At 39.1% G+C, this 16,570-nt stretch overlaps 1 protein-coding gene across 1 annotated transcript in view; it reads right to left on the bottom strand.

Annotated features, from left to right (window-relative positions):
- Positions 1 to 16,570, bottom strand: part of DNAJC3 (DnaJ heat shock protein family (Hsp40) member C3) — a 107,662-nt gene that overhangs the window by 60,043 nt on the left and 31,049 nt on the right. The window contains exons 3-4 of the mRNA XM_007960704.3: positions 3,497 to 3,621; positions 1,639 to 1,713 (exon numbers count right to left, since the gene is read on the bottom strand). Coding sequence (XP_007958895.1) covers positions 1,639 to 1,713; positions 3,497 to 3,621 — 200 coding nt within the window. The remainder of the gene's footprint in view (positions 1 to 1,638; positions 1,714 to 3,496; positions 3,622 to 16,570) is intronic.

Raw genomic sequence — 16,570 nt, 5'->3', positions numbered from 1 at the left:
AACACATGTGATAAAGTATATGGAATACATGCAACAAAGAAATGAATACTACTAAAACTGAGGAAATCTGGATAGATTGATATATTGTATCAGTGTCAATATCCTGGTTGTGATACAGTGCTATAGTTTTACAGTATAGATAAATTCATAGATACAAAACTGGAGGAAACTGGGTAAATGGCACCTATAATCTCTTTGTATTATTTCTTACCACTGCATGAAAATCTACAATTATCTCAATAAAAATTCCAATTAAAACTAAAAGATTATTCAATACAGATATACATTCTCATGGAATAATCCCTGTAACAATAGTAAGAGCAGTTTTAAGAACACACTAGCAGAAGTATGACCGCCAAAGAGCAATCTAAAAAGCAGAAAGTCTGTGAGAGTCCACCTCCTTGTTTCTGAGAAGTTTTAATATTGATCACAGAAAAGACATTAACTCAAGGCATATCCAAGGTACCAAGATCTCAGTTATCCAGAAGAATACATCCAATGCTCAATAAGGATTGATTTATGCTAAAACTATATCCTAAATTATTGCTAAGACTAAAGTTTAATGGAAAAAAAAAATCTAAGTAACAGATTTAAGCATCTGCTAGAAGCAGAAACACATTCTCATGTTTTATAATTCATTCATCCATTTGACGAATGTTTATGCAACACCTTCTTTGAACAAAGGCCTGGGCTAGGGAAAGGTTACTCCGGCACTATCACCTCTCACCACCTGGCCTTGAGCCTGCTCTCAAGCATCTTCCCAAACAGGAGGGAGATCAGATAAAAAGAAAATGATACCTAATTTTATTGAGACAACAAGGCAGTTTCTGATCCAATACAATTAAATGTTTTTTGATTTATCCACAGATGACAGAGTGTGGTGACAAGGCTTATGATAATGTTAGAAATTTTAGTTTTCTTTTCATAGTGGTTATCATCGTAGTAACTATAAAAATGCAATATAAACTATAAAAAAATGCAAGTAATAAACAGTGGCTTATATACCCTTTCTAGACCACTCCAGAAACAAACCCATGTAAAACAAAAATGCAAGTCTTTAAAACAAGCCAAATGAGGGCATAAAAAGACTAGCTAAGTGTCTCTAACCAAATCATTTTTTAGTATATACCCCCTTCAGTGACACAACATCTGTAACATTCCCTAACAAATCCAAAGCACTTTACACTTTGTAAAGCAGCCATAATGGATGACTGCAAAATTCCTTAAGAATCTGTTTCATTACTCCTCTCAAATCAAATGAAGGGTCTCTCCAAAAGGATAGATCCAAAGCCCAATAAGGATTAACAAGGGCTTTAAAAGCAGCTCAGCTGACATCTTTAGATTCTCATAGTGGACAAAGCAGAGCAAGTAAGCTGTATCAACTGAGTTAAGATTATGTATCTATTGGGTACGCTTTACCTTCCAACTGTTAACAGGATTCTTTGATGTCTGCCATCAAATAGTAATTCAGGATTTGTGATTCTTAAATACACAAATCAGGCTATTCTCTATTTACTTACTGTCTAAGACTTTTGACTCTTAGCTATAAAATTACTATTAACTGTCATAATATAAAAAAGGTCCAATATGTTCTCTCAAAATAACATCTTCCTAGAGTCAAATACAAATTGAACTTACCACTTTTTTAAAATCATCTTCTGCTTCATCAAGTTTTCCTTGTTTGAGTAATAAGTGACCTCTCTGTAATCTTGCCTAGAAAAAAAGGGGGCGGGGAATTATCTTGAATATTATAGATTTCTAAATCTTTTTAAACACTAAGAATAAAAATAAATAAACAAATTATTAATATTTATTTTTCCAATTGCACATCTGACTTGACACCAAGAATAATTCCTGGAACCAATGAATGTGTATAATTTTTCTTAAAGTATGCTTCCTTAAAAATACTTTTGTTCTACCCAAGAAAACTGAAAACATGTCCACACAAAAAGTTGTACATGTATGTTCACAATGATAGCCAAAAAGTGGAAATAACTAAATTCCCATCAACTAAATCAATATATAAATATATCCATACAATAGTATTCAGCCATAAAAAGGAATGACATACTGACATGTGCTACATGAATGAACCTTGAAAACACTATGCTAAGTGAAAGAAGTCAGACACAACAGGCCAAACAGTATACGATGTTATATTATATGAAACAAATGTATAAGTGGTTGCGGGCAGCTAGGGGAGCAATGGGGAGTGACCACTAATAGGTACAGGGTTTCTTTGGGGGGTGATAAAAGTGTCTTACAAGTAGCTAGTGGTGACCACTGCACAACCTGTAAATATACTAAAAACCACTGAATACTTTTAAAGGGTAAGTGTGATGGCATATAAATTATATCTCAATTTTTAAAAATACTTTTTGCCCTACAATAAAAGTTGCGTATGTTGGGACTTTACCAAAGCCTCTTCCCTTTTAACATGCATCAGTTTCTCCCCTTCATCTGATATTCCTCTTCTTCTAATGTGTATAATCCCATTTCTTTCAAGAATGCCTACTCTGTATGACCAATGAAGCCACATCAATATTCCACTGAACCCTATATACATTACTTTTACAGTGCATAAAATTTTCCTAACCCTGTTAAATTCATCAATAAAAAGCAAGATTAAACTATCATAAAAAGCCATTTCAGCTATCATAATACTAAGAAAATGAGCCATTTAACCTTTGTGAAAGGTTGCGCTTGCTTAAGATAAATCTGAAAAATATTTGAGATTTGGGAATTCCATCTTAAAATATTAGTAATATCTCAAATCAAACATTCACCCCATATCTAATCAGTTATCTCAAATCCTTCTCGAAATACAGTAGGAAATAAATAATAAATGGTTATCAAATTAATTCTGAAACCATCTAATTGGTCAGTGGTTGTCAATTCTGCCTCTGAAAGCCCCACCTGAGTTCTACCTCATGAGTCCCTCCCTGTTCACATGTCTGTCACAACCTTTATGGTGACCTGCCAATCATCAGGATTTCCTACTAGGCTACAAGTTTCTCCATGTCTGAAACTTGTGGATTGGTTCCAGGGGATGTCTCTGCTAATTTAGCATTTTATTGTCACCACAAATCATAACCCAATTAAGTAATCCCCACTTTACTCTTCCTGGTACAGCCTTAAGTAGAACTGCCGTCAGTCACCTGATAGCCTCTTAGTTCAGCCTCTTCATCAACTCATGTCTCAGTCTCACATCTTGCCTCACACTCCATCCTCCATACAGATTTGTCTTTCTAAACCACAAAGCTGACATCACTGCCAGACTTCGGGAAAAAAAACATCTAATGTACCCGCTGTTCTCTTTCACACAGATGTTTGATTCTAGGGACTTTGAATTTCTCTTGTTCCTCAGTACACTATATCACTGTAGCTTTGATCTCTTCCAGCTATGTCTAGCATGCCAGTCCTCACCTTAGGAAACAAATTAACTCTCCCCAAGTTCTGTTAAGTTCCCCTTTAAAGAAAGTTTAGATATACTTACTGCAGTGAAGTCCATCTTCAATTGAATCACTTTAGTTAAATCAGGAAGTGCAGCTTTTGATTTACCCATAGCTAAAAAGACAGTAGCCCTCCGATAATAAGCAATATAGTTATCAGGGTCACCATCTGAAAATTAAAATATTACCTCTTAGTCATTTATTCAAAAATTAAAAAAAAAAAAACCAAATCACCTGGACAGTATCAGCATTTGCAACTCTACTAAGGCGGACATTAAGAAAAGAATCTCATCATCAAAAAGGAGTCATGTTGCCTAGCAAGATCAGTGCAAATAGACCTAGAATAGGGGTCAGCCAACTATAGCCCGAGTCACATCCAACCCGCAGACTTCAGTTAAGAATGTTTTTTACATTTCTTAAAAGTTGCCCAAAAAAAGAAAGAACAAAAGAAAAATATAAGACTGTGGCTGCAAAGCTGAAAATACTTGTCTAGCCCTTTAGAAAAAAAGTTCGCAAACCCCTGGTCTAGAATATTAACTATATTCAACTTATAACCTTTTTTTGGAGGGGTGGGGGACAAAGTCTCTGTCACCCAAGCTGGAGTGCAGTGGCATGATCATGGCCCTCTAAGCCTTGATCTCCCACGCTCAAGCAATCCTGCCACCTCAGCCTTCTGAGAGGCTGGGACAACAGGCGTATTCCACCACAGCCAGTTAATTTTTTTTTTTTTTATTTTTTGTAGAGAGTCTCACCATGTTGTCCAAGCTGGTCTTGAACTCCTGGCTCCAGCAACCCTCCTACCTCAGCTTCCCAAAGTGCTGGGATTACAGGCGTGAGCCACTGCACCCAGCCTCAACTCATAACTTTTATAAGTATGTAATTCAGTTTGCCTCTGTGGAGATTTTCGTAAGTGAAATACTAAGAACGTGGACTACGCGCATTAGTGTACAGGATTTTAGAAATGTATAAACTTCTGACTAAATTGATATATTGAATGTATAATCTCTGCGCCCTCACAAACTCTAACTAGAATGGAGGTGAAGAAATAAAGGTACAAGGACAAAGGAGGAGAACAGAAATGAGAGAGACTAGAGAAAGGGACTAGAGAAGTTAACATTTGTAAGGAAAGCAGAAAGATGAATTAGGTTTCTGAGCTACTTTTACTCTGCTTATTAGCACCTACAAAGTAGAGAAAAGAGTGGATTCAATCAGAAGCAAATCTTCTGCAGAACAATCCTTCTAAAACGCAATCTGGAAATATAAGTATATAAAGAATTCTAAAACTAACCTTGACAAAAGCCGGCCATCAATCTTTTAAAAATAAAAGATTTATCTACTCAGGTGTTCATCATCATAAGATACACAATTAAACTCCCTAAAAGTTATACTCCTAAAGTTTTTGTCATTTGGAAAAATTACAATAGAAGAATCTATATGGCAGGACAGTCCATAATCATTCAAAATTATGGTTGTGAACAGTTGTTAACGGCATTTAAAATGCCAGGGGAAGGTGGGTCAGAAAAAGAGATTGGGCTATACAAACAAACGTGAAAGAAGACATACAAATGGCCAATGAGCACATGAAAAGATGCTCACCATCACAAATCATCAGGAAAATGCAAATCAAAACCACACTGATCTGCATGGGGGAACAAAAATACTAATTAAAAACTAAAAAAGCAAAACAAACAAAAAAAAAAACAAACCACATTGAGATATCAGTTCACACCCATTAGGATGGCCATTATGAAAAATAAAAAGATAAAATAACAAGTGTTCGCAAGGTGTGGAGAAATTGGAGCACTTGTGCACTGTTGGTGGGATGTAAAATGGTATGGCCACTGTGGAAAACAGTAAGATGATTTCTCAAAAAATTTAGTAATTCTACTACTGTGTATACACACCAAAGAAATAAAAGCAAGGGTCAAATATGTATTCAAACACACCTGTTCATAGCAGTATTATTCACAATAGGCCAAAGACAGAAACAACCCCAAAGTCCGTCAGTGGATGACTGGATAAACAAAAGGTGGGATATACTATATATACAACAGGTTATTCATTCAGCCTTAGAGAGAATTGAAACTCCCAGGCATGCTACAACATGGATGAACCTTAAAAACATTATGCTAAGTGAAATAAGCCAAGACACAAAAGGAAAATATTGTATATGAGGTACCTAGCATACTCATATAATAGAGACAGAAGGTAGGATAGTGGTTGCCAGGGGCTGGTGTAGAGGGTTAGGAATAGGGCCCTATTGTTTAATGGATACAGAGTTTCAGTTTGGGATAATGAAAAAGTTCTGGAGATGGATAGTGATGACTGCCCAACAATTTGAACACACTTAATGCCACTGAATTGTACACTTACAAATGGTTAAAATGGTAAATTTTCATGCACTTTACCATAATAAAAAAGTAAAAGTATGAACCAGTCAGAAAAAAACGTATTTTTTAAAAAGGAATTGGGTATTTTAACAATAAAAAAACCTTCTTTTTCTTAAATCTAAAAATGAAAATATATGATCCCAGCTAATCGTCACTAAAATTTCTTTACTAAACAACTTCCCTTAGGAGGCAAGGACAGGAAAGCAAAATCAGTAGCCTGAATATAGGATATTTCTTACAAAATACTGTAATTAACTTGAGCAAAGAGTAGGGAACAGAGTAACTACATTTAGAACATGCTTGATACACAGTATTTTTCAGTTCAGTTTATATTTTATTTGTATGGTGCAATAAATTAAAATTTTATGGGTTTGGTTTGTGAACTGGCCACAGAATGATTTCATACCTAAGAATTACTAACATTTAAGTGATGCACCAGAGAGGAGAAGGCAGTTCACTGCATGTCAACAGTGGCTATCCATGCAGAGATGGGGTTTCTTCTTCCTGCAGTCCATGTGTTCCAAAATGTTTCACAATGCATATGGATTAATTTTATATTCATTAATTTTTTAAAAAAACTTAAGTTATCCAGGGTTATTCACACTAAGCGAAGAATACCGTAAATACCATGATTTAAGGCCTGAAGAACACAACCCCATCAATTTCATATGTCCAAATCCTTCTCAATCTTTGAGGCACAGCTCAAATGACTTATTTGACTATACATGGAAAAATAAACCTTTCCTTCTCTCAAATTCCATAACATTCTATAATTCCCTTACTGCACCTAACACTAAGCAATGATTATTAATTATTTATACACATTTGGCCATCTTTATACATGGGTTCCGCATCTGTGGATTCAACCACCCTCAGACTGAAAATATTTAGGGGAAAAAAAACTGTGTCTGTATTGAACATGTACAGACTTTTTTCATTATTCCCTAAAAAGTACAGTAAAACAATTATTTACACAGCATTTACATGGTATACAGTAAACTGCATTAGATTTCTATTTGGAAAAACCTGACCATTCCAATCCAAGAAGAAAAAAATCTCCAGAGAGGACTGCGTATGACTTAACTTTTGTATTAAGGATCCCATCATATACAAAAATTGTCTACATACAGTATTTCTGGAGTGTTCACTTTCACTAATTTTACTGTTCAGTTCTTAGGCATTTTAAGATAGGAAATGGAATTGGAACTGCAATTTATAACACCAAACCTACAAAAATAGAGAATCTGTTGTACTATGAGACATATATTTGGTCTTCTTCCAGTTTCCTGACATACAGCTCCTGCAACCCATGGGATCTCTGGAGTGATTACTTTTTTGTATACTAATGAAATGGTTGGTAGCTGGGCACCCCTAGATAGTTTCAGGATGGGTAGTTGCCAGGGGAACCTACCAGGTGAAAAGGTTGGAACTTTGAGTACCCTCTACCCTCCTAGGGTTGTTGAAGGTTGAGTTGGTTACCAATAGCCAATGATATAATAAATCATGCCTAAGTGATAAAGCTTCCACAAAAATCTAAAACGACAGGGTTTGGAAGAACTTCCATGCAGCCAAAAACATGGAGGCTCCTGGAGGATGGTACACTCCGAGAGGGCAAAGAAACACCATATCCCTTCCCATATGCCTGGCCCTATGGATCTCTTCCATCTATATGGTTGTTCATCTGTATCCTCTGTAATATCCCATAATAAACCAGTAAACCTAAGTGTTTCCCTGAGTTCTGTGAGCTGCTCTAGCAAATTAACTGAACCCAAGGAAGGGGTCATGAGAATCCTCATTTACAGCCAGTCAGTCAGAAGCATAGGTAAAACAATCAGGGCCTTAGGAATGACTTCTGAAGTCAGGAGCGGTCTTGAGGCGCTGAGCTCTCAATCTGTGGGATCTTAGGCTACCTCCAGGTAGACAGTGTCAGAACTGAACAGAATTAGATGATATCCAGCGGCTGTCTGCTGAAGAATCTGTAGGATTACTTGGTGGAGAGAAATTCCCACACATTTTGATGAACAGAGGTCACAGACGTATTCTGCACTGTGAGAATATAACAGGAGAAACTGAATTTCTTTGTACTCCGAGAATCAGACAATAGTTTAATACATGAATCAAGAATCAATTTTCCGGCCAGGCACAGTGGTTCATGCCTGTAATACCAGCACTTTGGGAGGCTGAGGCGGGTGGATCACTTGAGACCAGGAGTTCAAGACCAGCCTGGCCAATATGGTGAAACACCGTCTCTACTAAAAATATTAAAATTAGCCAGGCATGGTGGTGCACACCTATAATCGCTGCTACTCCAGAGGCTGAGGGAGGAGAAACGCTTGAACCCGAAAGGTGGAGGTTGCAGTGAGCTGAGATCACACCACTGCACTCCAGCCTGGGTGACACTGCGAGACTCCATCTCAATTTTCTTAGAGGCATGGGGTCACTTGCATGGTAAATCAAAATAGCCTTCCCTGGTTCTTCATCTTAAAATACCAACAGTTCCTGGAAGTAGAGTCCATTCCTACATCACTGTGCATGAAGTAGCAACTGAAACAAGAGTCGGTTTAGAAATGCATGCTTAGTTTTTACCAACACAAGATTTGATAATCTTGAAAATAAGTACTTTTCCTATTATCCATCCAATATATAATATTGTTCATTATGTAAATTATTTGCAAGCCTACATATGGAAATACTATATTTCATTTTAAGCCACATAATTCAAATCCTTATACTAGCTTATTATTATGGGAGATGGATTTAACCTCTACCCAGAATCCTAAAACTATCAAACAATTCAATTATGAGAAAATTAGCCATAATAAAACAGTACAACTACTATCTGGAGAAAACACATCAGAAAGCCAATTACAAGTGATGCTGTAAATGCTGGTAGTGAGGGGCACAGGAAAAACACGCTGGCCTGGTGTATTAGTCCGTTTTCATGCTGCTGATAAAGACATACCCAAGACTGAGTACTTTTTTTAAAAAAAAGAGGTTTAATGGACTCACAGTTCCATGTGGCTGGGGAGGTCTCACAATCATGGCAGACGGCAAAAGGCACATCTTACATGGCAGCAGACAAGATGAGAGCCAAGTGAATTTATAAAATCTTCAGATCTCGTGAGACTTATTCACTACTGTGAGAAGAGTATGGGGGGAACCACCCCCATGATTCAATTATCTCCCACCAGGTCCCTCCAACATGTGGGAATTATGGGAGCTACAATTCAAGATGAGATTTGGGTGGGGACACAGCCAAACCATATCATCTGGATATGGAAAAAGTTTTATTCTTGCGCTCAGCTCACCCAACTAAACTTCTTCATTCAACAATTTACTGAACTTACCAGACATTAAAATAGTAGCATAGCTCAGAATCTTTTGAACTGGAATATGACCTTCAGGAAGTTACTAGAGGTCAAGTTACTTAGGTCTGTGCCCACAGACCTAAGTGAGAACAGGCACTCCTGTTTTCATGCCCAAATGTTGCATTTTCCAAGATCACTCTGGCCAGCCACGCACCCCATACTGTACCCATATAAATCCAAGACCTTAAGCAGACACAGACACAAACGACTGGATGTCTACAGGAGAAGAAGAACATACCAGCAAACACTGGCAGAGCAGAGACGGCACAGAGACGTGGATGCCGAGGGGAGTTCAGCCAGGAGTGGCCATAGAAGAGTCTGGCCGCTGGGCAGCCCGACTCCCGAAGAAGACCACCTTCCCACTCTGGGGGGATCCCCCACTTTCAGCTCCCTATGCATCTTGCTGAGAGCCACCTCCACCACTCAATAAACCTTGCACTTAACCTTCCAGCCCACATATGATCTGACTCTTCCAGTACACTGAGCAAGAACTCAGGCTGTGACACTGGCCCCATCCTTGCAATAAGGCAGAGGGTCTATTGAGCTGACTAACACAAGCCATCTGCAGATGGCATAGCTGAAAGAGCACACTGTAACATACGCCCACTTGGGCTTCAGGAATCCTAGACATTGCCATGGGGCCGAAGCCCAAAAGCGCTCCCCACGGCCTCTTCACCTGCCCATCTGCATGTTCCCAGTAATGGTTTGAGCAGCAGGGCCCACAAGACGGAAGCCACAACCCTGTTGCACGCCCTGCAAGGGAGATATGAGAACTCTCCCATTCCACTATAATAGAAAATTTAAAATATATTTTCTGGGGTTTTTTTTGTTTGTTTTTTTGGTTTTTTTTTTGTTTTTTGAGGCAGAGTCTCACTCCGTCGCCCAGGCTGGAGTACAATGGCGTGATCTCGGCTCACTGCAACCTCCATCTCCCGGGTTCAAGCAATTCTCGTGCCTCAGCCTCCTGAGTAGCTGGGATTACAGGCTACTGCCACCATGCTCGGTTAACTGTTTGTATTTTTAGCAGAGACACAGTTTCACCATGTTGGCCAGGCTGGTCTCGAACTCCTGACCTCAGGTGATCCGCCCACCTCACCCTCCCAAAGTGCTAGGATTACAGGCGTGAGCCACCACGCCCAGCCTTAAACTTTATTTTCTATAGTTTGTTATGAACAATGTGTCCTACATGAACTAAAATAATAAATGGTCTTCCTGGAAATCAAGATGTGTGGCCAGGCGCAGTGACTCACGCTTGTAATCCCAACACTTTGGGAGGGCAAGGAGGGGCGGATCACCAGGTCAAGAAATCAAGACCATTCTGGCCAACATGGTGAAACCCCATCTCTACTAAAAATATGAAAATTAGCTGGGTGTGGTGGCACATGCCTGTACTCCTAACTGCTCAGGCTGCTAGGGAGGCCAAGGCAGAATCGCTTGAACCTGGGAGGCAGAGGTTGCAGTGAGCCGAGATCGTGCCACTGCACTCCAGCCTGGCGACAGAGCAAGACTCTGTCTCAAAAAAACAAAAAAAAAAGAATTATGATGTGTATCCCATTTGAAAGTCACTGCTATTTGCCAGATCACATTGAACAAAATGATACTTTATTTGGGAGACAGAGTTTCACTCTGTCGTCCAAGCCAGAGCACACTGGCACCATCAGCTCAATGCCTCCTCAAACTCCTGGGCTCAGGCAATCCTTCCACCTCAGCCTCCCAAGTAGCGAGGACTACAGGTGGGCACCGCCATGCCTGGTTAACTTTTTTTTTTTTTTTATTTTACTTTTGTGGAGACGAGCTCTTGCAAAGTTGCCCAGGTTGGTCTCAAACTCCTGGCCTCAAACAATCCTCCTGCCTAAGCCTTCCAAAGTGCTCAAAGTGCTAGAATTACAGTTGTAAGCCACCACACTGGCCTGTTATTCAGATTCAGAATGCACTAGCAATGACTTACATTCTCCCTTTACTAAATCACACCAATAAATTGCCATGTTTCAGCATCACTGATTTATGCCTCTTGGTGAACACAGTAACATTTTACTGGGAATTTTGGGAAAGAGCTGTCTCAAAAAGTCTTTTATTGCAGTGATAAAGCTACAAAAAAAGGAGCAGTCATTTAAAACTACTTTAATTATATGCCATAGCCCTTGATGTTTCTAATACATGTGAGACTAAGAAAACAAACAATAAAGTATAAAATAGGTAGAAGGTATATACATTTCTGCAAATATTCTAATGGTAGTAAGAAAGAATAAATACTTTAAGACGCACTTTTTCTAAGACAGTAACTGAAAAAATTTTAAATTGCCATGCTGCAGCACTGAAGACAGTTTGAATCACCAGAAAAAGTGTGGACTTAGTAACGATGTAGTCACACAGTAAACAGCCCTTAGTGAAAAAACTTGTGCAAATTATTGTGCAAAGTAACCACTATTTCTTAAGGTGAGTTAGTCATTGAAATGCAAACTTCCTAACAGAAATGTCACATAGTTAAGAAACCCGTTATTATAGCAAACCTGTTTTTAGAAAAGTCTTAATTTTCGGAGACACAAAAATTATATTTCTACATTCTTTATATATCCTATTGCACTTTTTTTTTTTTTTAAGAAAAAAAACAAGACGGAGAAGGAGAGAGACAGAGTCTTACTCCATCACCCAGGCTGGAGTGTGGCGGCACAATCACAGCTCACTGCAATCTCCAACTCCTGAGCTCAAGCAGCCCTCCTGCCTCAGCCTCCTGAGTGATTGTACACTATTTTCAAAGAAATATTTATATTCATTATTACCATCTGATTTTCACAAAAATTCCCATGGGTGACACAGTGAAAACTGCTGGGAACTTGCAGGTGACTTTTTAAAGTGTGCATCTTCTTACATAACTGGACCAATGTCATAGGATTATCCAGTGGCAAGTCCAAGATTAAAATCTGTTTCCCTTTTCAAGGTAATCCACAAATCTATACTTTCTAATAGCTTCATAGAGTACACGATAGAAGTTCTCTGTATATTTATAGAGCAGGCTACTGCAGTGCAACTATTTATGTTTCACCTGACATCCCAACAGGTGCCAGCTACCCCTACATTCCAAGGTGAGATATCTAGGGCCACCTGGAAAAGTTTGTAAGTGTCCTCTTTGCAGGACAGAGTAGACTGACTGGTGTATCTGACTCATCCCCGAAAAATCTAAATGGCAAGAGACTAGCAGGCTCTCTACTCTCATAAGAAGGAAGAAGGGGTTGCTATTTGGACTGTCCTCTGTCTACAGACATGGTCAAGGCAAAGAATACATGTATGCTTCTCACAGACCAAAGAGAGCTGGCTTGGGTTGTCTCAAATCTCGTCCACAAGGCGACTCAAGAAGTCCTTTGCATTTCCATAAGACGTTTTAGAATCAGTTGGTCAATTTCAATGAAATAAAGTGCTAGAATTTGATTAGATTTAATTGAATCTGTAGACCAATCTGGGGGCCACTTGACATCTTTACAATATTGAATCTTCCTATTCATGAACATGGTATATCTCTTAATTTTAAGTGTTTTATTCTTATAACTATTCTTGGGGTTTTCAGCAAAGTGTTCTTGCACATCTTTCATTAGGTTTATTCTCAGGTTTTTTTTGTATCTGTTTATTGCTAATATATAGAGACTCTGTTGCTACAAAAGTATGTTGAATTTGTTATCTAGTGAGTGGCCTTGCTAAATTCATTTCAATTATGATAGTTTGCAGATTACTTGTGTATCATCAAGTTCTCTGTGAATGACAGTTTTATTTCTTCCTTTCTCAAAATCTTTATGGCTTATTTCTTGCCAAATTATAGTGGCTGGGCAATTGTATTAGTTCGTTCTCACACTGCTAATAAAGACATACCCAAGACTGGGTAATTTGTAAAGGAAAGAGGGTTAATTGACTCACAGTTCAGCATGACTGGGGAAGCCTCAGGAAATTTACAATCATGGCAGAAGGGGAAGCAAACACGTTTTCTTCACATGATGGCAGGAAGGAGAAGTGCCAAGCAAAAGGGGGAAAAGTCCCTTATAAAACGATCAGATCTTGTGAGAACTCACTATCGTAACAGCATGAGGATAACCACTGCCATGATTAAATTAACTCCCACCGGGTCCCTCCCATGACAAAAATAAGTAAAACTATATTTTCCCATAACATAATGTTGTATATGTAAAATCCTAAAGAATCAACACAAACACAAAAATTATTAGAGCTAATAAACAAGTTCAGCAAGGTTGCAAGATAGAAAATTGGTATACAAATTGCACTGGCTAGGCCAGGCACAGTGACTTATGCCTGTAATCTCAGCTCTTTGGGAGGCGGGTGGATGACTTGAGGTCAGGAAGCTCAAGACCAGCCTGGCCAACATGGCGAAACCGTCTCTACTAAAAATACAAAAATTAGCTGGACGTGGTGGTGCATGACTGTAATCCCCACTACTTGGGAGGCTGAGGCAGGAGAATCGCCTAAACCTGGGAGACAGAAGTTGCAGTAAGCCAAGACTGCACTACTACACTCCAGCCTCCTGGGTGACAGAGCGAGACTCTGCCTCAAAAAAAAACAAAAACAAAAACAAAAAAAAAACTGCATTAGCTAGGACCTCTAGCAGAATGTTGATTACAAGTAGTAATAGTGGGTATCCTTGTCTCATTCTCCATCTCAGCAGTGGTGGGATATGAGGAGAGCTACCAATATTCACCATAAAGTATGATAGTAGCCATAGGATTTTTGGTGTACTCATCAATATAGATTCCCAAACTGTTTAAAAGGTGTTTTTTCTTTCACAAATGGTGTTAAATATTTATCAAATACTTCTGCACCTTTGAAAGAATATTTTTCTCCTGTAGTCTTTTTTTTTTGAGAAGGAGTCTCGTTCCGTCACCCAGGCTGCAATGCAGTGGCCGGATCTCAGCTCACTGCAAGCTCCGCCTCCCAGGTTTACGCCATTCTCCTGCCTCAGCCTCCCGAGTAGCTGGGACTACAGGCGCCCGCCACCTCGCCCGGCTATTTTTTTGTATTTTTTGGTAGAGACAGGGTTTCACCGGGTTAGCCAGGATGGTCTCAATCTTCTAACCTTGTGATCCGCCCGTCTCGGCCTCCCAAAGTGCTGGGATTACAGACTCCTATAGTCTTTTAATGTGATGACTTATACTGACTTTTGAATGCCAAACCGAATTTACATCTTTGTAACAGAAACCAGTGGTGTGTGTATGTGTTTGTGTGTACAAACATAATATCTGGACTTCTTTAAAATTTAGATTCATTTGCTATTAGGTTTTTCAGAATTTTCGTAGTTATGTTCATGAGACTTTCCTATAATATTTTTATTGTAATGTTCTTACACTTGGAAGAATGTGTATTCTGTAGCTGTGTGCAGGTGTTATGTGTATTTCAATTGGGTCAAGCTAACATCTTTACTGTTGTCTGTTTTCCTATATACTATTGAAAGAGGCTAAAGCCTTCCACTATAATTATGAATTTGTTCATTTCTTTTAGTTCTGTCAATTCTTGTTTTATGTATTTAGAGGTTATATTATTAGACTCACATCCATTTAAAATTGATATTTTCTGGTAAAGTGAACCCTTTAATTGTGTGGAATGGCTTTCTCTACTACTCACAAAGGTATCTTTTTTCACTTTTCCCCTCATTTTTCAACTTTTCTATGTTCTTATAATTATGCCATGTCTCTTGAGTAGAGTTTTGGTTTTTTGTTTTTTTAATTTGGAGATGGAGTCTCACTCTGTCACCCAGGCTAGAGTGCAATGGTGCGATCTTGGCTCACTGCAACCTCCGCTCCCAGGTCTAAGCAATTCTCCAGTCTCAGCTTCCCAAGGAGCTAGGATTATAGGTGGCCACCACCACACCTGGCTAATTTTTATATTTTTAGTAGAGACGGGTTTCACCATGTCGTCCAGGCTGGTCCCAAACTCCTGATCTCAAGTGATCCACCCACCTCAGCCTACCAAAGTTCTGGGATTACAGGTGTGGGCCACCATGCTCAGCCTTGAATAGAGGTTTCTAATCAAAAAAATCTGTTTCCTATGAGTTCAGAGAGCTAATAACATCTGTAATAAAAATCTGAGTTTAAGAAAAAAGCATAAAGTATGACAAACCAAAACCTAACTACATTGAGTTTATAAAATAAATTACAACAATAGGATGATAGTTTTTCTGAGAGCACAGCTGTATCTTATGAAAAAACATACCAGCTGGGCACCGTAGCTCACACCTATAATCCAAGCACTTTGGGAGGCTGAGGCATGCAGATGGCTTGAGAACAAGAGTTTGGCTAGGCAACATGGCAAAACTCAGTTTCTACAAAAAAATACAAAAATTAGCTGGGCATGGTGGCATGCACCTGTAGTCCCAGCTACTCAGGAGGCTGAGGTGGGAGGATCACCTGAGCCCAGGAGGCAGAGGTTGCAGTGAGCCAAGATCACGCCACTCCACTCCAGCCTGGATGACAGAGCAAGATTCTGTCTCCAAAAAAAAAAAAAAAAAAAACCCACCCTCCCTACCTGTCAGGTTGTTAACTAGACACACTCAACCATTCAAATCAAGGTAAAAATATATAAGTAAATAAAAAGGATTCTGAGGAACGTTAATGTCAAAAAGTCCCAGCACAAAAGTTTAGCAGTGACTCATAAGGAAAAATCCAGGCCAGGTGTGGTGGCTCATGCATACAATCTCAACACTCTGGGAGGCCAAGGCAGGAGGACTGCTTGAGCCCACGAGTTTGAGACCAACCTGGACAACATAGTGAGACCCCATCTCTACAAAAATATAAAAAATAAAAGTTGTAAAAAGTAGTTGGATATAGCGGCACACACCTATAACCCCAATTATTCAGGAGGCTGAGGCTGCAGTAAGCCATAACCACACCAATGCACCACAGCCTGGGTGACAGAGCAAGACCTTGTCTCAAAAAAAAAAAAAAGAAAAGGAATGAAAAAAAGAAAAAAGAGAAAATCCATTAAGCCTTCATTAACAACCTATTTATTCTGGTCATCTCACTTCTTACAGTCCTAACTGATGAACAAACAGCTTCAATGACAGTTGATTCTACAGACAGACACGAGTAAGAAATAAGCAACAGTGTAAATAAAGAGCAGCTGGGGTCTGACCAATACTGAAGAGGCAATGAACTGCAGCATCTCCCAAGGGTATCAAGTAAACATATTGAAAACCCAAGTCATCAAGAAAATTAAACTGCATTCAGTAAAATCTGTTCAAAAAGTAAAAAGCCAGCCGGACGCGGTGGCTCATGCCTGTAATCCCAGCACCTTGTGAGGCCGATGCGGGCGGATCACGAGGTCAGGAGATCAAGACCATCCTGGCTAACGTGGTGAAACCCCATCT

Source organism: Chlorocebus sabaeus, chromosome 3, assembly GCF_047675955.1.
Source record: "Chlorocebus sabaeus isolate Y175 chromosome 3, mChlSab1.0.hap1, whole genome shotgun sequence".
In the NCBI taxonomy this organism is placed as follows: Eukaryota; Metazoa; Chordata; class Mammalia; order Primates; family Cercopithecidae; genus Chlorocebus; species Chlorocebus sabaeus.
Note: the sequence above shows the minus strand (reverse complement) of the source record. Positions and strands in the feature narration are given on the sequence as shown.